We start from the raw sequence: 24,071 nt of genomic DNA on the forward strand, positions 1-24,071 counted from the left end.
TTTAGTGTCCCAAAAACATTTGGACAAACAAGTTTTCCACTGATTTTTTGAAGGACAGCAATTTATTACCCTATTATAAGCAGTCCTAAATTTCACTTTGCTGCACACACCCCGTAAGTCTGAAACCCAGAGGTGAGGAGCGTCCTTCCTTGACTCCAGATCTGGGCTCTTTGGCTCTTTCCCAGCTGCTCTATGGAAACATGAAGCCTCTCCCTCTTCAGTCCTCTCCCCTCTCCTTCCAAGCACTGCTAGCCCTCTCCCCTTCCCCAAGAACTCCACCATATGCACTCCTGCCTTCCTCATCCCTCTCTGCACAGCTCCCCTTGTAGCTGCTCCAGATCTTCCAACTCCCTATTTCCTTCTGAGCATCTAGCTTGAGCTGCCTTTTGCCACCTGCCAAGGACCCAAGGAGCAATGGAGACACCAGCATCACTGCCTGCTGTTAATATTCCCAAGGGCAGCAGTACAGGGCAGCATGAGGGTGGGACAGCACACGAAAGTCCTAGGACTTATAAGAAAGACCTCCCTCACTCCATGGCATGGCACCAAGAAGCATAGTTAAGACATATTTGCTAACTTTTGCCAGAGATGTCGGCAAGAATCATTTGGCACCCTAGAAGGAAAAGGGTCTTTGTGTCTTGTCTTGACACCCTTCGGCTCCTATCTGTAGTTCCCTCTTCTCCAGTGACAAGCACAGTAGCTGTTGTGAAATATGATGCATCATGGCTGCAGACTGCAAGGGTAAGGCAAGGTAAAGGGAGAGCAGGAACAGAGCAAGACAAGAGGGAAAGGTGTCACTAACCAGCCTCCAAGACATCCCTACGTCGCTACCACTGGCTTCGCTGCAGTACCATATACATGTACCTTCAGCTTTCCCTGGCTAAATCTGTGGGATGAGGAGGAACCTGACAACAGCCACCCTATGTTATACATCACTGCCTGAGAGCAGCAGGAGTGTCACTGTACTCTTTTAATCAGAAAATGCAGTAGGAACTGCTATAACAGTGACAAGTTGGGAAGAGGCTGTCAAGCATCTAATCTAGGAGGAAAGCAGCACTTTGAGAAGGCCAATGGGAACACGTCTGGATGAAGATATGCTGAAACTGTCTTTACTGTTGCCTTTCATGAAAATTGGCAGCAATCACCCGTCCTGGCTGCTCTGCTTCACCATATGTCCCATCTACAGTGGTACCACAAATATGCTGGGAAAAATCTTCCTGTGCCAAATGTTTCAACCACGAATATAGAAGTCTTTTAGGATGCTGGTTTGATTCACACCTAACATATTTTTCATACAGCAATTTGAATATAAATATGATAGTGTCGTAGACACAGGGCATTCATTCTGACGGCATCAAGTGCTGCAATACAGAATGCTTGCAGAAACACACCTGTTTAGATCCAAAATGCTATTGTAGAGCAGGACCAGGTATTTCTTAGGCTGCTAAGAAAACAGTTTCCCACCTTAGACAACATGTTTAGAGCCTCTTAAGTGTACCTGCTCCATGACAAAGCTGGTGCTATTGACAGCCCTGAGTGAAGAAACCAAGACACAGGGACCCAACTCCTGGTACAGGCAGCACAAGGACAGATTGCTGGGGCTACAGAACAGTTCAACTCGAGTGACTGCTCTACTTAATTCAGGTGAAAAACTTAAACCTCAGCTTATCACTTATCAGTCTCAAAACTAATTTCAGTTAAACTGATCTCTCTCTCCAGAAAGGTAACTCTGTGTTGGATTGTGCTTGCTTCTGGTTCAAACCACAACATGTATTCCCATCACAGGACTTTATTTTCAATTAATTGCATTTTCTTGACCGAAATCAAACACAAAACACTGTCACTTAAAAATGTCCAGCCAATTTTCATGAAAATCTGCTCTGAGGCCTGCTTATCTCAGTGTTTCTATGAGAGCTGACAGTTGCTGAAATATAGGCACTAGGATTCCTAGTGTTGACAGGGCTTTAAAGCATCATCACACTGAGTAGCCATTAGAGGTTATATTTCATTTGAAGTAATGTAATTCAATTACCATCACTCTTTAGTATGTCCCATCTCTGGAGGCTGACAATAATCCATATCATCCATCAGATTTTAACCTGAACTTTGCATTCTGGCCCTGTAGATTGCCAGTTCTCCATTATGAATGGCTTTATATTTCTAGTGTCATTTCTTAGGGAAAAAAGGTTATCCAATTATATTATACATCCATCTGCCTGCCTGTCTGTTCTTCCCTAGCTTTTCAACCAGTTTCAATCAGGAGGCAAAGGTCTTTAAGAAAATTAAGTTCCTATCAGTTTTACAACTAATCAGAGCCAGAGTAAAGGAGGGACATTTGCAGGTCCCACTTGGGAGTGGTGAGATATGCAATCCCTGCAAACTGAGAATCTAGTGTGCAGGGACAGCTAACACTGTCTATTTCTCATACAAGAAACACAAAAGCCTGAGAAATTTGTGTTCTGCAGGGACTGAAAGTCAGGGAGACCCACATCTTGGACTGTGAGACACAAAATCCTAGGAAAGCAGGCTCCCTGAGAACTGCTGTTCATGAAACAACTAGTTTGTTAATACAGTAAGCTTAGTAATTTACAAATGATTTCTTGTGCATATTTCCTGGCAAAGAATGCTTTGAGTAATTCACTCTGACAGTCAACCATATTGCAAACGCAAAATATAAACTGCACAGAAAAGTAATGTAACATTTGCTTTTCCAAATCTATGCATTTGAGTTCTATCAATACCCACATTTTCTTTTTCTGAATATCTGAAGTGCAGAGTAACTGATTTACTATGTTTATCTGTTTAGATTATTACTCTTATTGATGATTATCAACATTATTGATTCATATTACTGTTGCTGTTCTGCCTTCTTGCTGCCTGAGCTATAAAAGTACTTGTGACTTCACCAGTTCTTTATCCCATTCATCAGCTGCACAAGGACTGTGACTTACGACAACTTACTCACTCTTCACAGGCAACTTGTTCACATTTGTCATTGCATTCATTTGCTTTCTCTCTTCCGCTCCATCTTTCCAACCTTTTCCTCCTCCATATTGCCATTTAGTAAAGGCTTTTCATTGGCCTTTCCCACTCACTGGCTCTCACCATCTCTGCATCTCCCCTTCTCCCCTGTCCACACATTCTTCATCCCAGCCTTGACCTTCATTCTACCACCTATTCTTCTGCCTCCCACATACACTGTCATGATCTGTACCTCCTGGCTTACTCCCCTAGCTGGTTCTTCACTCAGAAGACAGTCCCCTTCTCCTCTCTATCTTCCCTTTCTCACACAAAATGTTACTAGGAAGGGATCAGTGAACGTGGACACCCCTATAAAAACACTTCTGCTGCCCTTCCTGATCTTGCTTCATGTTCCACCACAGATCATGTATACAGAAGCTGAACTTCCCTCTTTCTCTGTTTTCACCTGTCCAGTTATCTCATTTCCTCTCACTCTCACTGCTGCCCCACTCAGTTTCCTCCCCACCCTTTTCCCAGTTACAATTACTCCCCTCTGACACAGGTACCTTCAGCCACACATGCTTAGCCTTTTTGCAAAATTTCCACAATCAGTTGACTATTGCCACCTTCTCCTCCATGTTTCTACTGAACCCCAGTGGATACACAGCCTCCCTTCACTCTAGGCACTTGCTTACTTTTCAAACTTGCCATCCTCTTCCTCAAATACAACTCCTTCTCAAGTCCTTGTCAACTTTGGAGGCTGATATATTGCTAGTAGAAGAGGCAGCCTGCCCATTACTATTTGGGGAGTTGCCTGCTTTGTTTCAGCAGATTTCAGATTCTCCCTGCACATGATGACCTCATGATGATACTCAAGGTGTGAACCCCAGTGTAATACATCAGATGTCTCAACTATTGCCAGGTAAGGGTCACACACACACCCCCTTCTGCCACAAGGCCATGTTGCTAAGAACAGTCAGACATCAGCTGCAGGTAGGCTGGTTTGCCAGCCTAACTCCCATGTCTAAAAGTGGGAGTTTTATTCATCCCTCACACCCGTTACTCTCTCCTGCTGCCACCATCCCTCAGAGACCACCAGCTAAACTTTCAGGACAAGACCATCAATTTTTGTCCTCATTCCTATACCTTTTAACAACTTTTATCCACTCCTATTTCTCATTTTCTCATCCACATATGCCACCCTTCATCTCCACCTCTACTTTCGTCAGTTCCCAGAAAGCTCTCCACCTACACACAAAAGGTCTCACTTCAGGTCTTTACTGAAAGGACATGTTTACAAATCTTACAATACTTCCTTTTGACTTCAGCGACCAACTCTGACCACCAGTCTCCATTGCTTGTATCTAAATTGTTGCTCATCCGCATTATTACTCATTCCTGATGTTGTCCCCTTTTTGTTCTCCCATATTTGCTATACCACCCACAGGGTCTTGCTGTGAATTAGACTGCAAGATATTTAGAACAGAAACAGTGCTCATAGAACATCTAATGCAATGGGAGCTTGTAGGAGCTGGCAAGTATTTTTCCCATAGAATATAAGGATCACAACTGCCCAAGGCTATCAGGAACTTACCGAGCCGTACAGTTCCCCTTTCTCATTCATTCCAAGGTAGAGTCCACTGTCGACTCCTCGGATGCTGACCAAGCCCACTGCTATACTGATAAATTCCAGTATACCTATAAAAAGCAGGAAAAACAAACAATGTACATACTGTTTCCATTGAAAGACTTTATTTCTGATCCCTGAGCAACAAGCAGCTATTTTCACATTTCCCATTTTCAGAGTTGTTTGGAGGAAGACGAGGAACAAATAGATGTATCTTTAAGTACAATAGTTGACCGGTGAAGTTCTTTGAGTCTCTGCTAGAATGATGCATTGCAGACAGCATGAATACCAAATTAAAAAATTACTCTCAGTCCTTCTCATCATTTCTAAACACAGATCTAAATGTCGGTCATATTCTGGTTTGCACAAGTCATACATGCAAAGAAAAAATAGTATTAAAGAACCTGTGAAATTTGTCTTGCAAAATAAATTCTGAAAAAATACATTTGAATCAGAATTGTCAGATAAAGAACGTTACACACGGAACCAAAAGATCTACTTCCAGGCATCATGAATATGAGGAAATATTTACTCACAGTATAACCTTCCAGAGGCTTGAGAACTGAAAATCCTTAGTATAGTCTCACACATTTCTGTCTAGATAGTAACTCTTCCCTCTGGTGTTATTTTTAACTCATCTCAAGTTTGAAAATTAATATATTCTAAACGTAAGTAATAGTGTGTAAATGATTAATTCTTTCCATGCACATAACAACAAGCTCACGTGGACATTTGTGCATCAGAGACAAGAACGTTTTGCAGAGAAGCCCTTCTTCTACAAAGCTCCTAGGTTCAGCATCAATGTGCATGGTACAGCAAGTATCTGTATCAAAAAGAAGGTTTGGGGATTTTTTGGCATCCTTCTGTCTTCAATGAGGATGCTACCAGCCAAGCCTTGCATAAGCCTGCAAGTCGTGTGGAAAAAATGGAAACTGCTTCCTATGTGGGAATGCTTGTGTAGGACTTTAATGATTCCACAGGAGTTAGCCAGCAATGCTCAGAAGAACACTCCTGCGTTACGCTACTTTCTGAGCCACAAAATAAAGCCTAGAGTAGCATTTTCAATATGTTTTTGTGAATCTGCATGTCTAAGCACACCATGTAACTATTTTTAAAGCTTAATGGAAACTATATTTAGATTAAATAATAAACCAGCCATGTAGTATTTGTTGAGCCTCACATGGCCACTAAAAAAAAAACACTTTCATGGCTTTTTTGAACAATTAACTTGGCATCTTCCTCAAAATAGTTGTGCAGTAATCAATAACAGGCATGAATCACATAAATTGAACACAGCACAAGTTGAAGCCAATAGGGAAAATTTATAGCCAAGCTAATGTAAAGATGAAATGTATTCCCTGTAAGGGACTATTGATCATTACCTTATATATTATTCAGTACTACAAACACCATATTCTTACTGTTTTGATAACCCTGGTTTTAGGCCTGGGCATCTTAAATTATTCTCTACATATGCACAAATAAAAAATACTGGGAGGAAATATTTAGTAATTAAGGAATTTTTTTTAAGTAATAAAAAGTGGTAGCATGCTGTTCATCTGGTATATGTAGTATCTCAGATACAATCGCTCCATTGAAACTACTTAAACATTCCCATTATATCTGGACATGCAATACTTCCAGATTTCTTACTAAGGCTTTTTCTGTAAAGCTTTTACCAAACTATCATATTACCTGATACATATTACCAAGCAATTTTAGCTGAGGTTAAATCTTACGTGAAGTGTGTATTATACCATACTATAGCTAAGTTAGGAAGTCTGGCATCTTTCACCTCTGTATAAATGTAGTCTTTAAATGCTGTCCTCATTTCAAATATTTGGGTGCATGCTGCTCTAGCATGTCAAAAGAACACAAAAAGCATTGTCACATCTTATTGTAAGCGCAGAAAATTAATTTATGGTACTTGGCAAAGAGCAAGAGCATGTCCCTGCCCAGGGCAGGGGGCGTGGAACTAGATGATCTTTAAAGTCCCTTCTAACCCAAACCATTCTATGATTGTATGATCTTTGAGATCAGAATAGAGACTTCTTAATTTGAAATATTCAAAAGCCTATTCACAGCAAGTTGTGTGTGCCATGCTGTTAAGTCCTTCAAGAGATTTTCTGAGGCCAAGCATGCAGTCTTACATGAATCTTGCCAGTTTAAGGACTGCATGATGTGGCCCAACACTCCAGTGAATATTTTCACTGCAGGGTTTCTGCAATATAGAGATGGCACTTAGGACCTGAACCAGATATTAAAATAGATATTCCTATTCAAAATGAGGATGAACCAAACAAAAATCAGGACAGCTGCAAACTTTAGAAGCTCAGGCCCTATTTATAAGCAATGGGGAAGAGAAAAAAGTAGAGAGGAAATAACTGTCTCAGTACCTAGTATGCAGAATATCTTCTTGTCAGACACTGTCAGACACTGTTTCTTTAATGAAACCACTTCAAGGCAAAGATCTCCTCCTCCACAAAGGGGTTAGGAAGAAACTTTTGGGGAAAGTTATTCTTTACATGTCCCCATCAGCCCTTCATGCACCTTCCTCCACATGACGCAGCTTTGACAATGCTGAATGGCAGCAGGACAGCAGTGTGGCCATGAAGGTAGCCGCGCTCTTCTGCCAGGGTCACAGGAGAGAGGCGGTGGGTCGCTTACACAATGTGAAATTTTAACTTCCATCTGGTCTAGCTCTGGTGAACAACAGACCTACAGAAGCATTTGCCTTGGTTTTAACCAACAGACATCTCTACAGCTATGCATCTTTTTGTTGTTGCTGTTCCGCCCTTCGCACATTTTTGTCTTTGGCTGTCTTTGTATTGCTAGATTGAAGGAGTTTAGCTTCCGCTGAGCACCCTAACACACCATCCAAGACAACGAATACAGTAAACGAGCATCTCTGCCAGCCACTTCTTTGTACGACTTCCAGGGGAAGCGGAGAGAAAGCGGCGAGGGCCCGCAGGCGGAGCGGGTCTCTGGGGCTGTGCTGCCGTGTGTTCGGCAGGCAGCCATCCACCCGGGTGAGAGCAGAGGGGCGAGGGACGCACAGCCCCTCGCGGCTGGGAAGCTGCGGGAGGCCAGTCCTGGGCCGGGGCTTCCCCGGCTCCCCCCGCCCACGGCTGCGGCGCTCGGCCGCTCAGAGCGCGCCGCGGGGACACGTCCCGCCGCTCGCAGCTGCCACTGCTCCGCCCGCTCCTCCGCAGGATGCCAATTAGGAGGCGGGAGTGCAGACAGCCATGGCCCCCCAGGAGGCTCTTCCAGCGCCCTCGCCCCCTCACCCGCACGCATCCCCTCCCCTCCGCAACGCTCAATAGCAGAAGAGACTGTGGGAGCTGCTGGGGGCTCTGCCCCCCCTCCAAAACCTGCCCCCCCCGATTCCCGCTCCCGGGGGTCAGAGCCCTCTGCATGCATCACCCCCCCCCCCTCGCCCTGGTCTGCCGGCTCTCCCCGAAGACAGAACGGGTTGGGGATGCGGGAGATGTGGAAGGTGCAGCCCCTGCTCCCAGCATCCATCGGCAGAAGGGCCCTCCTGCCGGAGCTAAGCCCCGTGCTCTGCTCGGCGGTCGACCCTCTTGCCAACCCGAGGGCCGGGGCGGGCAGGGCGTGCTGGAGTGGCGGGAGGGCGGGCGGCTGCGCGGCTCCCGCGGATGATGAACGCATCGCTTCCTTGCAGCAGCAGGTCCCGGGGAACGGAGGTCACCTGCTGACAAGCTTTTTTTTTATTTCCTTTTCCTGCATGCTCCTATTTTTTTAATGCTGTGCATGCAGTACTTGTGCTGACGCACAGACACGCCTCTCCAATGTTACAGGGTTCCTGAATTTACAATGATTCCAAATGCCCTAGACTAAAGGAGACTGCCTCAAAAATCTTTCTCTTGTGACCTGGGAGAGATAAGGCTTTGATCACCTGCGATCGCATTACGGGGGAGACCGAGCCGGGCTCTCCCAGGGAGCTTTTCTTTGAGAGATGGGCATCTTGCTGCAAGAATTGCGAAATGCCAGGGCTCCCAGAACCGGGCGAGTATAGACACACAATATGGCTCGGCTTATTGTATGCAATAGGCACACATCCAACATAGCATCACAAAAGAATTACTCTTATCTGATGTCTCTCTAGAGGTGTGTGTGCGCGCGTGTGTGTGTGTGTGCGGGGAGGGGGATTCCCACAGGGCAGAGCCCAGGGAGGAGTTTACTCGCAGCCCCCGGGATTTTCTCTTTGTCCTCTTTATTCCTGGAGGAAAAGTTCTGCGGACTCGCTCCCCCAGATCTACCCCCCCGCCTTCTCCCCCCATGCAGCTTTCCCGCACACGCTGAGAGGAGACCAAGTCAGCCCGGGCTCCCCCAGGTAGCTCCCGAGTTGGGATGCCGACCTTCCCAGGATCATTGGAAGACCTTCCGATCACCGAAACCCAAACAGCATCAGCTATTCGGTGACCTCCCGGCAAACTCAACAGCAATGCCAAGGCACCCATATAAAAGCACCGTGATCCCTTCTCCGCCCCCAGACAAGCCGGGAGCCCCAGCACATGCCATGGCTTTGCCCTGCCCCGTCTGCTCGACCCGCACCGAGCAGGGGCATCACCGGCGCGCTCTGTGAGAGAGGAGTTATCACAGGGGCGCGTCCTGGGGAGGAGAAGGCGAACAAACAGGGAAGGAAAAAAAAACAAAATACATCTATTTAAAGCCAAGGCGCTGCAAGGGCTGGAATAGCTGCTCCTCGGAATTGTCAGCCTCCTACAACTGCAGCTGGAAAGCCATTTGTAAAAATAGACGCCGCGAATAACGTGGTCGCTGCCGCCTTGTGAAGGGAGCAGCTGGCGGCCCTCCCCCGGGGCTGTCGCCCCCCCCAGCCCCTGCTGCCGGTGCGCACAGCGCCGTGGCAGCCCTACACCTGCCGCCGGCCCCGCACTGCGCCCGCTCTGTGTGCCCGCACCCGCGGAGGCAAACCTGCGGCTGTGCTACAGCGTCTGCCTGTGTGTCAAGCAAAATGTCTGGATGCGAAAACTCCCCCACTCCCCTCCCTCCGTGGCTGCCTCAAACACTTTCTGCACTTTCTCTCGTCAGCACGCGTGGATGTTGCGCCCCCGGGACAGCCTCGACGCCCCCCCAAACTCCGCATGAAACGCTGGGCGGACGGCGTGGGAATGAGACAGAGCCTGGGAGCAGTGTGAGGGTATCCGCGAGCAGCGGCCGGCGGCGGATGGAGTATAAACCTGCGCCCATGCGAGCCTCAGCCCTCTGCCTCCACGCCCCGTCCCTTCCCGTCTGCGCCCTTTGGAGATCCGTCTCCTACCATACCGGCGTTATCTAAACAGCTTCACAAAGCAATAAAATACAGCTTAGATATCGTTCCAACATCTGGCATTAAAATACGAAGACAGAAAAAAAAAAATCACCACAGGACTTTGTTTTTACGACCGAATCTAAGTACTGTCAGGTTCGTTCTCTCACAAGTTAACTCCTTCCAACAGCTGGGAGCGTGGCGAGCTAACCTGGCATGTTTTCCTCACCCCTCCTTAAAAAAAAAAAAACCCTCAACAGTAACCCAAAGAATCAGCTTATTCAGGCTGGTTTAGTTACTTTCGTGCATTCCGTCTGCAGGGCCTTAAAGAGGGTCCCTGGCAGCAGAAACTCCAGGCCCCCTTGCCTCGGGTTTGGGGTTCCTGGGTGAGCGGTCACAGGCCCTGGAGAGCGGCCGGAGCCACGACCTCTCCAGCTCTGGCTGCTGAGTCACAAATAGCGTCCCCTGGAAATGAGATCCAGGGAGCACTCTTGCGAACTCCCTGCCAGCTGGACACGCCACACAGCTCGGGAAAGGCCGCGTTTAGCGCAGGCTACCCGGCGGGTTTTGGGTGAGTACGAACCCCACCTGCGCTCCCTCCTTCCCGGGGCGCCGGGCACCGGCCGTGGGGTGCAGGTCGGCGGACGCTGCCGGTGAAGCCGCGCCGAGAAGCGAACTAGGCTTGGTTTGCATTTCGAGCAGTTACTAGGGCAGGTAATCGGCAGAGAAAACGAAAGAAAAGCCCTCGTTAATTTGCGTACAGGACGACAGCCACTCCCTTCAGGAAACTCGGTGAATTTTAAATTGTAGTGGTTAATGATTAAACCCCCTTTAAACTCGCGAAATCAAATCATCCAGCAGAAACGTCCCGAGCAAAAATGCCACCGCCGCCACCAGCGCCTCCCGGTACGAGCCTGCTCTGAAGCAGAACTTGGAGCTACACAGCATCGCTACCCCAGCCTGGAGACTCCGGCGGGGGCTCCCGCGCCGCAGCTGTTGTCCACCCGCAACCCCGGACACATCGTGTTCCCCTCCGCGGCTCAGCCAGCAGCATCCCCCACACGTTCCCGCAACCCTCGCCATCCCCCCGCCGTCCCCCCGCCCGGAGTTCTGCCCCCGTATTTCATCACATGGCCACTAAAGGGTTAAGGATAATACCTACCAAATCTGCTGTGGTCTTGCCTGGTTCCCTGGATAGTACCATTGGGGAAGATTTCTAAATGAAATCCAGTCCTGCAGTATAGCTGCCTCCGCCTGAGGATCCCCTTTAAATGATCCAAGTCCGTGACCGCAGGGCCCCTGGGCAGCCCACCTGCCTCAGACTGACCCAGGTGGTCACTTAACAAAACCGGGCTATCCACCGGCAAAACGGGCACATTCCCAAAGGGTACTGCGTCCTGCACACCGAAATAGTTCCCAACTTCACCTAAGGGAGCCATCAGAAGATTCTGCTTTTAGAGAATAAGAATAAACAATAATGATGGTGCCAAACCCAGGAGATATAAGATTAGGTATATTCCACTCCTCTCCCCTCCCTAGCGCAGTTACAGAGAAAATGTTCTTTCTTCAATCCATTAAACGCATAAATAAAAGTAATATTCTCTTTTGACTGGTACAGGTTCAAGGTCAAACCAGTTAGTCTAAGAAACCACCACTTTATACTCACACACTGACATATTTATAAACATATAGATGTGTATATCTATATAAATGCATATATCCCCAGCTCTTAGCAAGCAATACGGTCTTCAGCCCATCCAAGTGTAATAAAAAAAAAAATCCGTAGTTTCTCCATTTGGTTTAAGATAAGAATGACCATAGCAACTTAAATACCTAGGCGTTATAGGGATTTTTTTTTTTTTTTAAGATGCACAGGCTACGTCAGGATTTATGGATTCTGACTCCAGAAAGGCATGCGCTGTTTTTACTCTATAACAGACTGCATACATCAGCATGAATCCTGCAAAGGGGGAGGGGGGAAATCTCACGTTGTTGGCTGAGATAAATCCAAAAAAAAAAAAAAAAGGAAAAAAGAAAAAGGAAAAAAAAACAACTTTTGACGTCCAAATCTATTATCCAGAATTCTCAGGAGGCTCAGCAGATGTCCACTGGTTTAGAATTATTGACGATCCACAAGCAAAGCAGCAACATACAAGTGCTTGTGTCTTTCTTGGCTGGCTCGGAACAGGTGTTGCTTCTGCAGGGCTCCCTCTGAAATGTTGTACTCCAGCACTGAGCTGCAGCTCTTGACTGTGGATCTCCATCCAGCACGCAGACTGGCGCAGGAAGAGGCATTGGGCTGGGTTTAAGGTAGTCCTGATTGCTGCTGGAAGGATTCTCCGAGGTCCTAGCGCTCAGCCCTACCTGCTGCAATACAGAGCCGCTTCCAGCGCCAGGCACGGCGTGGAGCGGCTCTTGCTGCTCTGCGGCAGCGCGGCGCACGCAAGCAAATAAATAAATAAGTGGGCGAAACTTTGGGGGAGGAAAAAAGCGGCGCGATGCTAAATATACCGAGCCCGCCCGCTGCGGGAAGCGGGCTCCTCGGGAGATGCCCGCATAGCCCGAGTCGCCCTTGACATTGGCGGGGGGAGCGAGGCGGGCAGCGCCCAACCAGCGGAGCCCGGCCCCGCCGCCCCGCTCTGCCCCGCCGCAGGGGAGGCGGAGGCGCGGCCGCCCCGCAGCGCGGCTCCGGCCCGCGGCTCAGGTAAACGGCTGCCGCTGTCTCAGACGGGGTTGAAACTCGGCTCCGGGCAGGCAAACCTGGGGGGCGGGTGAAGTTTGGGAGCTGGGGCAGAGGAGGGTTATCGGCCACGCCGCGGTTTTCCCCTTCTCCACTCCGGCCCGCCGCAGCCCTGCCGCTCTGCCCCTGCGCGGCCCGGGGTGTAATGCTGGAGGTGCCGCCGCGGCAGCGGGTCGCGCTAGGACCCCGCCGCCTCCGCCGCCGCCCGGGGCGCTCCGGGGGCGAACCGCGGCTCCCGGCTCGGCCCAGGGCTATAAGAGCGCAGTGGAGGGGAGAGGCGGGCGGGAGGTGTCGCGGGGTGGGGGGGAGGCGGGGGTGCCTGTGCCAAGTACGTGTTGTCCCTCCACCCCCTCTAAAAAAAGGAGTTACCGCCAAGAGAGACCCGGCGGCGGGAGGAGGGGAGAGAGGATTTTTCTTGAGATGCTGAGGATTCGTGTTACGGAGGTTTTGCTGCTTTGATATAGCTGCATTAATTAGCAAAGGGACAGAAGGGTTTCCTGCCTTTGCAGAAGGTTGCTCAAGGACCCGGCACGATGCAGAGGCTTGTGTGAAGGAGAGGACGGCTCTGGCAGCCCCTTGAGTTAAGCGCAAAACCCAAAGATAGGCTTTTTTGTGGGGTGAGGAGAGTGAGCGAGGCAAGGAGAAAAGGAGAAGAAACATAGTATCTTGGGGGCTGGAGGGAGAGATTGTATGGTGTGAATGATGATGTGCATCACTGAGGTGGTGGGGCCCAGGAAGGTCACTGGTGGAGAGAGAGCTCGGGAGGAAAATTTTGCAAGGGGTTGATTAAAAATAATTGACTCTCTGCATGTCCTCCTGCTCAGTGGGCACGAGGCACAGGGGGCAGCTCTCCTCGCTTTCCCCACAACAAAAAAAGGCAGCTCAGGTCTGACTGGTGCAGCCTTTCTGCATCCCCATCCCCCCCCCCCCCCCCCCCCCCCCCCCGCCCCAGCTGCCATTGTGACTTTACGCTTGGGAGGGGGGGGAAGAGACTTCTAGTTTCCATGTCTAGTTGGGAAACTGCAGCAGGGAAAGGCTGCATCCTGAACCCCCACAGACCTTTCAAGAACTGACACAGTCCATGTCAGTAGTGCATGAACCACCTCCCTTTATTTGACTCCATCAGTCTTTGCTGCTTTTTGAAGGATGGGATGGAGAAGCTTCAGAGCAGAGTCCCATTGTGGTAGTTCTGTACAAACTCACAGAAAGAAACAGTTGCTGCATGTCAGTCCATCCATTTTGATGTGTAAGAGCAGACGAGCCTCCAACAAAAAGGAGGAAAGCCAGTGTTCTCTGGTTCCATAGCATTTACCCTGTATATTGGGTTTAAGGACACTGCTCTTACACACACTGCTTATATCAGCATGAACATCTGCAGAATGACTTGGGAAAAACTGCAGAACTCACCATGTCAAAAATCATTATTCTTTATCAACTGGATCCTGGCAGTACCCAGAGGCCCCATTCAGGGCTCACAGTCCTATTGTGTCGGATACTGTAGACAAACGTAATAAGAGAGATGGTCTATGCCCAAAGAGCTTATGATCTTAACCCATGATGAAAGACAACAGGTGTATACCACAGACCCATGGGGGAAGGATAAGGGGAAAAGCAGCCTTGAGAATAAAAAGCAACAGGCCTGGCCAATGACAAGTGTTTGGTGTCAGAAAGAAGTTTTAAGGAGATTTGAAGGAGAACAATAAAGTAGCTGTATGGTTATTAATGGGAAGAGTTTTTTCCATGCGTTAATTTGGCTAACTTGGAAAAGAACATAAAATTGCTTGTTAGGCACTTGGATTGCTGAAAATTGAAGGTTTGTGCCACTGGCAAAATGGAAGGAATATAGCAAAGTGACTGAAAGGCCTGCTATCTGGTGTGCTCTTGGTCCAGAAACAACTGGGAAAAAGGCTCCCAATTCCTTTTCAGTGCTTTAAAATTTACATTTCTAGTCCCAGTGAAAAGTATTATATGGAATTTTATTTTTCGTTCTAGTGCAGGCTTCAGTATTTTGCATCTTGTACTCCCCAGCAACATACCTTATGAAAAATACCTGAAGGTGAAGAAGAAAGTATTGGTACAGTTGCCTTTTTTTTTTTTTTAAAGATACTTAAAGCCCACAGATTATTTGCTATAGGAACTGTAGTGTTATAAAAGTGTTATCTAAGTTAAGGCTTTGATGTCTGAACTACTCATAAGTATCAAAGCCACACATGAATTATGCAGGACATCCCCAAAATTATACCCATCTGTGAGTAGGTGGTGTTCCAACCCTGCTTCACATAAAATCTATGTGTGATGTGTAATGTCAAACTTACCCGTTGCACAAGTCTGGCATTACTGATAGCTGGGGCTTCATTAAAAACCTACACTTTTATCCCCAAGACACTGAGGCAGGAAGATCCCTACTCCTTGCTCCCCTCCACTCGAGGTTCACACCCACTTCCCTTATACCCTCCTGGAATCAAAGGCTGCATCTGCCCCAGTGAGTCACCAAGAGCTTACTCATCAGTTTATGCAGGATTTTAACTCCTGCAAGCAGAGCTGGGTCAGGAGGAGCCTGCATTTCTTGGGGAGTTCCTGGCACACGTGCTCCTCACAGGTTCACTAGGGTGACACCTCTGGCAAGGCTTAGAGATTATGACTTTTTTCTTTCTTTCTTTTTTGTAAACACTGATTCATCTGTACTGTGTCGACCAGTTCAGCTCTACAGGAACTTTTCACATATTGATTTTTGAATGTCATTTAAAAAAAAAAAAAATCAGCCTGCTATAAGAAATGATTGTTTGGGGGGCATATTGGTTGTTGGGTTTGGTTTTTTTTCATTCCTCCATGCTGTGTGATTTCACCAAAGTGCCTAACTCATTTATTTCCCAGCCTCACAGATGCAGAACTGGAAGACTTACATTACTGAAAAGACAGGTGCTGTGACTTTCCCCTGACACACATGGCATTTGCCACTTTTACTAAGACGCTGAGTCATCAAACTTTTAAAAGCTTTTTAATAAATTGACAATAATATAGAAAGTGATGCTATTTACAGTTTTCTTTAAAAATAAGATCTTTTAGGGTACTTTGAAGCATAATTTAAAGCTGGGTACAATAACTATTAATTCATCTTGCCTCACTTAAGGCTGTTGCAGTGGAGACATCAAGATCTAAACTACTTGTTCTTTAACACAGAAAAATAGGACCAATTTTAGGGCACAAATCATCTGACCTATTCTGTGCACCTACTTTAGGATGACGTGACTCATGCTCTGAAGATGCTTAATTCTCCCTCGTGTATGAAGGGAGCCTATATTAGATATAGACTTTTACATGACAGAGGTCTAGATAGGACTGGATGGATCCCACCTGCTGCACTATACATGTGATTCAGCATTTCCCCAGAATGGCTGCTGAGAGCACAAAACTATTAATATAGTTGCACAAATTAATCCTCCAAGGAAAATTCATGTCATCTCAGCAATGAAAAGGTACTGAAAGCCATGATTATGAAACACGATATTGCCTGGAAATAAATAAAATGTTTGTGAAAACCTGTAGCCACGTGACTCAGACTAACTGGATTAATGTAAGAAGTGCCTACAAGTTCAGAAAACTTGAGCTAGAGAAATGCATTTTCTTTCTCACTTCAAAAACTGTTGAAAAATCAGCAGTATTTATGACAAAAAAAAAAAAATACCTGTAAGAATCCCAGAAGACAACATAAAAGGGCCTGTTTCCCCCATCACCAAATGTTCAGGCCAGAGGAGTGTAAAACATGCAGTTTGAATGGAAACCTCCAAGAAAATGCCATCATCAGTGTCACCACGTGATACACAGCCACAGCAGGGTATCTGACCTGGATTTCTTAGGGCATTAGTGTGTTTTGCCACATACAGAAACTGGTGAATCTACATTAAATAAGTGTTAGCAGATCTTTCTGACCATCCTAGGGAGGAAGTTATCAGATTACATGTGTTAAGATATCTTAATTTAAGTATAGAATTAATAATGCCATTATTGATCAGATAGTGAAGTGCATCGACACAGATGTTGATACAGTCTTTTGAAATGCGGGTCCTTGGTGGTGGCACTTGGAGGTAGACAGGGTGATGTAAGTGTGAAAGCTGCCAAATGTTTAAAATTTCTCCAATGCCTGTATCTGAGATGGCTTGTATCTGCATTTTAGTAATGAATAGATAATCCATGATGTTGCAAGTCCCTCCTGCTCAAGAGCCAAAGTACCATTTGGAAGGAGAAAAGGGGAAAAGATCAGAGTTGCCATGTGTGTAGGTGACCACAGAGGCCTCCGCGTGGCAAATGATTCGTGTATCTCAGCTCACAGAGCTGCTCACTGTGAGAACAACTCTGCCCCTGCTTACCCCTTGCCTTGTGCACTTTTCTTGCCCAAGCACAGTGTCTCATCAAAGAGGTTTCTTTCTTCATGCTCCCATACTGCTGGTGCTCATTTGTGACTGCAGGCTCGGCAGGGTTTGCTAGCAAGCTGCAGGGTGTTCCTGAGGGGCTTCCTTTGCCTGACAGACTTCCTTTGTAGATAGTCCACCAGTTGAAAGAGGAGGTGACATTCATATACCAACCAAGGCATACCCAGAACATCTGCTGGATGCTACTTCCCATGCCAGCAACCAGCTGGTGTCACCTCCCCGGGGGCAAGGAGAAAATGCCTCCTGGTGCTTGCCCAGCTCAGCAGGAGCCGGGTGCGTGCCTCGCTTACCACTCTGCATGCACTGCAGCAGATACAGCATTCTGGTGTGCCTTTGCTCCGATAGAGAAGGTGACTATGCCAGCTCCATGATGGCTTCATGCCTGCTTTCTGGAATGGTCGAAGGCCTCACTAGCTTTCCCGATGGAAGTGATTACCTCTTCATCTAGGGCACCATAGCCATACAGGTCATCTCCTGCTGGAAATGCTGGTCACCAGACCCCAGGTGAAGGCCTCGGGGCCCCTGGCTGTCGCCGCCTCCAGAAGGCACGTCCGCGGAGGCTCCGCTCCCCAGGTCCGCTCAGGCCGCCTGTAGCTGCCACCCCAGGGCAGGTCCCCGCCGGAACCCCGGGGCAGGAGTGGGACCGAGCACTGCGGGGCAGGGGCAGCGCCCCGCCGCGCTTGTGCGGGGCTCTCTTGCCCTCTAGCGGGCAAAGCCAGCGGGGCGGCCCCGCCGCCGCATGGCGGGAGCGATCCCCGAGCTCCCGAACAGGGGACGGCCCAGCCACCCTACTGCGGCGAGCGGGCGGACGGGGCAGGAGGCCGGGGCCGAGCCAGCGCTGGGCGTGCTGCGTGTGGTGGGCATCCTGGCGGGGAGCAGAGCAAATGGAGTGCCACACGCAGAGCGCCCTTCCAGGATACCGCCGCCACCAGTCCGCCAGCAGTGCGGAGATGGACACTGCGCCACGGCCCCAACAAGCAGCACGAAGGCCTGATAAGCAAGACCATGATGGAGCAGTCGGAGGCACCACTGGTCTTTAATGGGTGTGATCCCCTCAGCTGGTCATGGTGGCTGACAATGTCCCTGTTGTGCAGTGCTGGCCAAGGAACAGATGGGCTATGCACCCCCAGCTGCTAGGCAGATATTGCATGCCTGCTACTGGTGATGACAAGGGTGCTTCAGGCATGGACTGCCCACGCAGGAACCTGAAGCCAGCTCTGCAGTGAGCCCACGGCCGAGTGGGGACAGAAATGGAGCTGGAGGCTGTGCTTGGGGAAGAGAGGACATCCATGCTTGTGTAGGGTACTCTGGCACACCATAGGAAGACCAGTTCTCAAATTGTCTAGTCTGTGTTTACTAAAAATTCTCCTTTTTTACTAATGCATTTGAAAATATTTCAGTTTCACTATCTCCATCATCTTCTCATATCCAAAACAGTAAAAACTTGGTCTTTTCCTACATTATTTAAAATGTATTATCTCCATCTAATGAAACATCTTATACCATCACTAGAAATTCTTTCTTTACAAGTATATTTTAGGAAATTTGCATTTCATTATAAACCTGTAGTGTCTTTCTACTGTAGTCTTCAGCTTCAATCTATCACTTTCCCCATTTTGTAAATCAATTTTATACTTCTGTGATCTCCCCATTTAAAAAATTATTTTCAGTACTATATACTGGATTTTTGCTCTGACTGGTGGTGTAACCACTGAACCACAGTGGGCTTAAAAGTTATCCTTGTTATGACATACAGCTTGTTATCCATCTAACAGAATTCAGAATTTGTTTTCTTCCTCTCTAAAGCTTTTCTCCTCTCACTCTCATTTATAATTTCCCATTCTTTGGGAAACGCTGACACCTCTGGAGTGACCTTCCCCTCTTGTTGGGGTTCCCTGAAGTAGGGTAGTGATGAGAAAGTCCTGTTTGCCAGTAGTGAATGTAATCAGGTCATTTGGAATGCAGTCACTTGGAAGCCTCCACTCTCTGCTACAGTTATTATAATCCTTTGTAATATTTTGCATGACTATGTCCGTTTTGTTCATTTAAATGCTACCCAATTACTTTGTTGATAACTAACATATTTTGCATAGTTTTGCCTTTTGATTTCCTTAATCATTCTGCTGCTGTTCCACCAATAACTCAACAGTATGTAACTGCACTCTGATTCAGTGATGTGCAGGGGCAGAAAATAATATAACCGTATTCTTCAAATAATTACCTTAGGTAAGTACTAATGTTTTCCTTTTGACTGACCAAATCAAAAGCATCTCTGACTAGAATCACGGCTTCTTCCTTCTGAACTTCCTGCTTTTACAGTAAGACCAGAGACCCTTCCCTCTTGTATGGAAAGGAAAGGGGCTGCTCTGGAGAAGTCAGTAGCTGTGGGGAGCTGAGGGAGTGTAAGATTACTAAGCCATTCCCCATAGAGGACTGCCATTTTATGTTTAAGTTATTTGTGAATAAGTTTCTAAAGGAACCAGGCAAAAGTGTGAGAATGAATGCTTCACATTTGGACAGAGTGGAAGGTCATGGAAAATGCACGCCATATTTTTGGTTTGAGAGAGTGTCTGACCTGTTTGATTCTCCAGTTAATATAAGGATATAAGAACACAGTTATAGCAGACTGGGACACAGCTATGTCACTACCTTTATGATAGCTGCAGTGGGAAACACCATCTAGCGAACACATCTGTTCCTGGCCACTTTGTGCAGTCTGATCCCCTCATTCCCATCCAGCAACCACAACCACTGGAAGAGGGATATTAGAAGGTACTGCCCTGCATATGCATACTTTGTTAATATGCTTATAGACCTGGTGCCCCTGAATTTGCTTAACCCTGCTTTGACCCTGCCTCCACAGTCTCCTATGACAACAAATTGTGGGAGTTCATTACTCTCTGTATAAAAATGAACTTTCTTCTATCAGTTTCACACCAATCTCCTACTAGCTTCATTGGAAACATCCTAATCCTTCTGCTGTTGAATAACAGGTGAGCAACAGTTACTCATTCACTTGATACACTCCATTAATGATTTTGTAAACCTTACTCTTTGCTCTCAGACTTCTCTCCAAACTGAAGTCTCGATATACGTAGCCTCTCATCAGGCACCCAGCAGGTGCAAAAGTCTTATTTTCTCCTTGAGGAGACAATAATTATTATACACATTTCAAACATTACCGGAAACTTAGGCAATATCAACCTGAACTAAAGGATGATAGAAAATGGGCTTAATGAATGGGCTTATGCAGTGTGTTATGTGCAGCTCACATGAGGCAGGTTATCAAAATTATTTCAGACAGAAGAATCCCAGGGGCATGCTTTTATTTGCTGTCAGGCCAGTTCTCCAGGAACTGATCAAGGAACCTACGTTTTGTGTACAGTATGTCAAATGTGTTGTAGAACCAATCAATGCTAAATTCATTCATACCTGCAATGTGACCATCACCACAGATACAGCAAGCAGTGGACCATTCATATAATGGATCTTGTAGCGTACCAGAGAGGTATCCAGGTGTTGACCATTATATAGCTCTCGTGAACACAGTTTTAACCATAGAGACTGCATCACAAGCTTATCTCGTCTTGATCCCTTGGCTAACTGCGCTAATGCTGTGTGCAACTAAAATGTTTGACCCTAGTACAAAATCAAATGATAGTTAAGACATTAACATGGAGGAGTGTTGATGCTCAGACATCACAAGCCATTAAATGATGTTGGTTAGACTTTTTATGCTTGATGGTATTCACTCTTTCCTCAGTGGTCAGACTGTAGTCCTAACATTGTCAACTCTTAGTGAATTACTACATTGGCAAGGTGAAGGTGGAGAGAAGGTTCTGCACTGTACAAATTGACATCAGTGTAATCTGTTCACATGCTGTCCTGAGGCATGAAAAGCATTTTATATATTATCCCATATGCTGGTGAGGAACTGAAAATGCCTATGACCTAGGAACTACTAAGGTGTTTCAGATAAGGAGTTTTTCTCCTCCAGATCTCTGTCATGCACAGCTGCAAACTATGTTTGAAGTTACACAGGGATTTAACCAATTGTAACAGTAGTCTCTTCTAGGTTTCAAATATGTGAAAAAAATAGGCTTTCAAGAAAAGGAAGAAAAAAACAACAGCAGTTCTGAGCTACTACCCAGCCCTCAGCATGATTCTCCCTCCCACTCTGTGGCTCTCAAGGCACTGCTTTTGTGAGGGCCACCAATACACTTCTGAGTATCAGGCTGTATCTTTATTGGCATACCTCTCTACGGAGAAGCTGAACAGAAAAGAGTCTCTACTCCTCTCCTACCCTTCATTTCTCAGAAAAATATGACAAGGAGATGAAAAGCTCTTTACTGACAAGAGTTTGCTTCTCTGCCTTCATAGCTGCTCTTGATAAAAAACAGCTTTCCCAACCTGTTGTTTAGAGATTTCATCAAAGTCTGTAAACCTGAAATCCACAGTGGGGATTTCCAGTACCCCCGCCCCCCTCAGCAGCTGTTATTCCAAGAGATCTTAGAAATTCACCAGAGGGTCTGAAAAACACATCAGCACTGGGAATCCACAACTAGCTTTTCAGAAATAGATGTCTGAACTGCTTTGCTTTTTCTAGGCATTGCAGTGAAATCACTGACAAGCAACGGGGGAAGAAACTGTTCAGGAGGCTCCTGTGCTTCCTCCGCTTTAAACACTGCTCTAGATTTGAGGAGAATTACATTTACTGTCAGGGATTCTCAGGGACTGGCTTTATAGCACAACCAAGCACTGAGAACTCACTTCTGCAGATACAGACAAACTGGCTCTGACTACCTTGCCCTTACTGCAGTAGCACTGCAGCCAACAGAACTACACATGCACATGTTGAGACATCAGACAGACCTCTAGTATTAGCGATCCTGCTTTTTTAAATGGGGGACAGGCTTGTGAAGAAACACATGGCAAAACTGAAGGAAAATTATCTTGCCAAGTCTCACGCTATGCTATTTGTATAAATCTTGATATGAACAAGCAGAAGGAATTTGTTTGAACTTTCTGGAATTCATAGCTTGTATTCTTGTAATTATCTGCTTGTTTCAGCTCTGTATCTGGGACCTGGTTCTGCTGCCCTGCTGAGGGTTGCTAAGTAGAGCTCTCACATACAGAGTCTGTAAGCTTGCCTCCTTCTTTAGAGTACGTGTTTTCCGGTGGTGTCTTCCAGTGAAGTAATGGTGACAACTCTGCAAACCCAGTTCCTCAAAGAAAAAAACGGAGCAGATTCTCAGCTCAAGTAAACTGCCACAACACTACCCCATTGCTGGAGCTCTGGCAATTGATATGAGCAGAAGATAAGCATGCATTTGGGTCATTTTTTCTCTCATGTAAAAAAACCCCAAACCTAAAACAAACCCTTACAGTTAGTTCTTCATTGCAAATCCTCAGAATTTGTGGGCCATTCTTGGCTGCAGCTTCCATAGCGATGGAAAACTGTGGAAATCACTATCATGGATAGTTAACAAAAAAGCCCAGGTAGACCAAGCACAGGGAAATGAGTATAATATCTGAGAACTGCTTAAACATTTAGAGAGTCACTCACTGAATTTCTGGAAAGACTGTTTGCAGCCCAGCTGCTCAAAATACTTGACTCTCAGATGTGTAAGTGTGAGGACTAAGTCCTTACTAAATGTTTTTAAATTATCCTCTCTGGAGACTTGACTGTCACTAAGTTTTTCTGGGATGCAGATTTTGGTCCAGTAGTTCCCATATTTTATTTACATTTTGAGTCATATGCTGCTTTCATAATTTTTTGTCTAGTCATTTTAAACATCTATGTAAAGTATTCAGACAAGAAGAGTGAATCTTGTAGCTATTATTATATTTGCAATTTCCCTTGGGTGTAAGCAAAGTCTATATAATGCAGAGTCTATCAAATATTTCAAATGTACTGCATTCCAAAGCTATTAAAAAGTTAAGGCATTACAGTTGTCTATTAACAGTGAGAATGAAGCTTATTTCATAGCATTCCTGAAAGGTAAAAAAAAATCTAAGACACACAAATGCCACACTTGAAAAATAACAGCATACTGGTAATATACTTGAAAAGAATTGGTCATTTATAAGGATGTTTTATAAGTGGAGTCTCTCTCTTCAGGAACAGAGAATCAAATAACTTCCATTACTAAAATGATTTGAAATTATGCTTTTTATAAGGCCAAGTATTAAAAAAAACCCAAACAACAAACCAGAGCCTAAATTAAGACTGAAAGGCTAAGATTCTCAGAACTGCACTTTGGTGTCTCTTTTTGGGCAATTAAATTCAAAAACTCCACAGATGCCTCATATGAGGGCTCAGTAAGTGAACTTCAGAAAGTACATATGGAAAATTAGGTCCATTTAGATCTCTTAATGGAATCATAGAATCATTTCATTTGGAAAAGACCTTTAAGATCATCAAGTCCAACTATTAACTCAGCACTGCCAAGCCCACCACTAAACCATGTCCCTAAGTGCACCACATCTATATATCTTTTAAATACTTCCAGGAATGGTGACTCACCCACTTCCATGGGCAGACTGTTCCAATGCTTGACAGCCCTTTTGGGGAAGAAATGTTTCCTAATATCGAGTCTAAACTTCCCCTGGCGCAACCTGAGGCCATTTCTTCTTGTCCTATTGTTTGTTGGTTGGAAGAAAAGACCACACTCACCTCACTACAACCTTCTTTCAGGTAGTTGTGGAGAGTGGTAAGGCCTCCCCTGAGCATTCTCCAGGCTAAACACCTCCAGTTCCCTCAGCCACTCCTCAGCAGACTTGTGCTCCAGGCCCTTCACAGGCTTTGTTGCCTTTCTCCAGCACTCCAATGTCTCTCTTGTAGTGAGGGGCCCAAAACTGAATACAGTATTCAAGGTGCAGCCTCACCAGTGCTGAGTACAGGGGGACAATTACTGTACTAGTCCTGCTGGCCACATTACTGCCAATACAAGGCAGGATGCTATTGGCCTTCTTGGCCACATCAGCACATTGCTGGCTCATATTCAGTTGGTTGTTGACCAG

At 46.4% G+C, this 24,071-nt stretch overlaps 1 protein-coding gene and 1 long non-coding RNA gene across 2 annotated transcripts in view; both read right to left on the reverse strand.

Annotated features, from left to right (window-relative positions):
* The window catches only part of FGF9 (fibroblast growth factor 9), a 29,076-nt gene extending 16,459 nt beyond the window's left edge, over positions 1-12,617 (reverse strand). Inside the window, exons 1-2 of the mRNA XM_061457688.1 lie at positions 11,041-12,617; positions 4,556-4,659 (exon numbers count right to left, since the gene is read on the reverse strand). Coding sequence (XP_061313672.1) covers positions 4,556-4,659; positions 11,041-11,317 — 381 coding nt within the window. The 5' untranslated portion in view covers positions 11,318-12,617. The remainder of the gene's footprint in view (positions 1-4,555; positions 4,660-11,040) is intronic.
* A 1,956-nt stretch (positions 12,618-14,573) lies between these two features.
* Positions 14,574-23,658, reverse strand: LOC133271515 (uncharacterized). The gene is made up of 2 exons (XR_009744171.1): positions 17,485-23,658; positions 14,574-14,668 (listed from the first exon to the last, which is right to left on the reverse strand). It is a non-coding gene; the product is annotated as an uncharacterized LOC133271515 (long non-coding RNA).
* Between the last annotated feature and the right edge of the window lie 413 nt (positions 23,659-24,071).

Source organism: Pezoporus flaviventris, unplaced genomic scaffold (genome assembly GCF_033815535.1).
Source record: "Pezoporus flaviventris isolate CSIRO_AGI_PZ_B2104156 unplaced genomic scaffold, CSIRO_AGI_Pfla_v1 ptg000025l, whole genome shotgun sequence".
Taxonomy (NCBI): domain Eukaryota; kingdom Metazoa; phylum Chordata; class Aves; order Psittaciformes; family Psittacidae; genus Pezoporus; species Pezoporus flaviventris.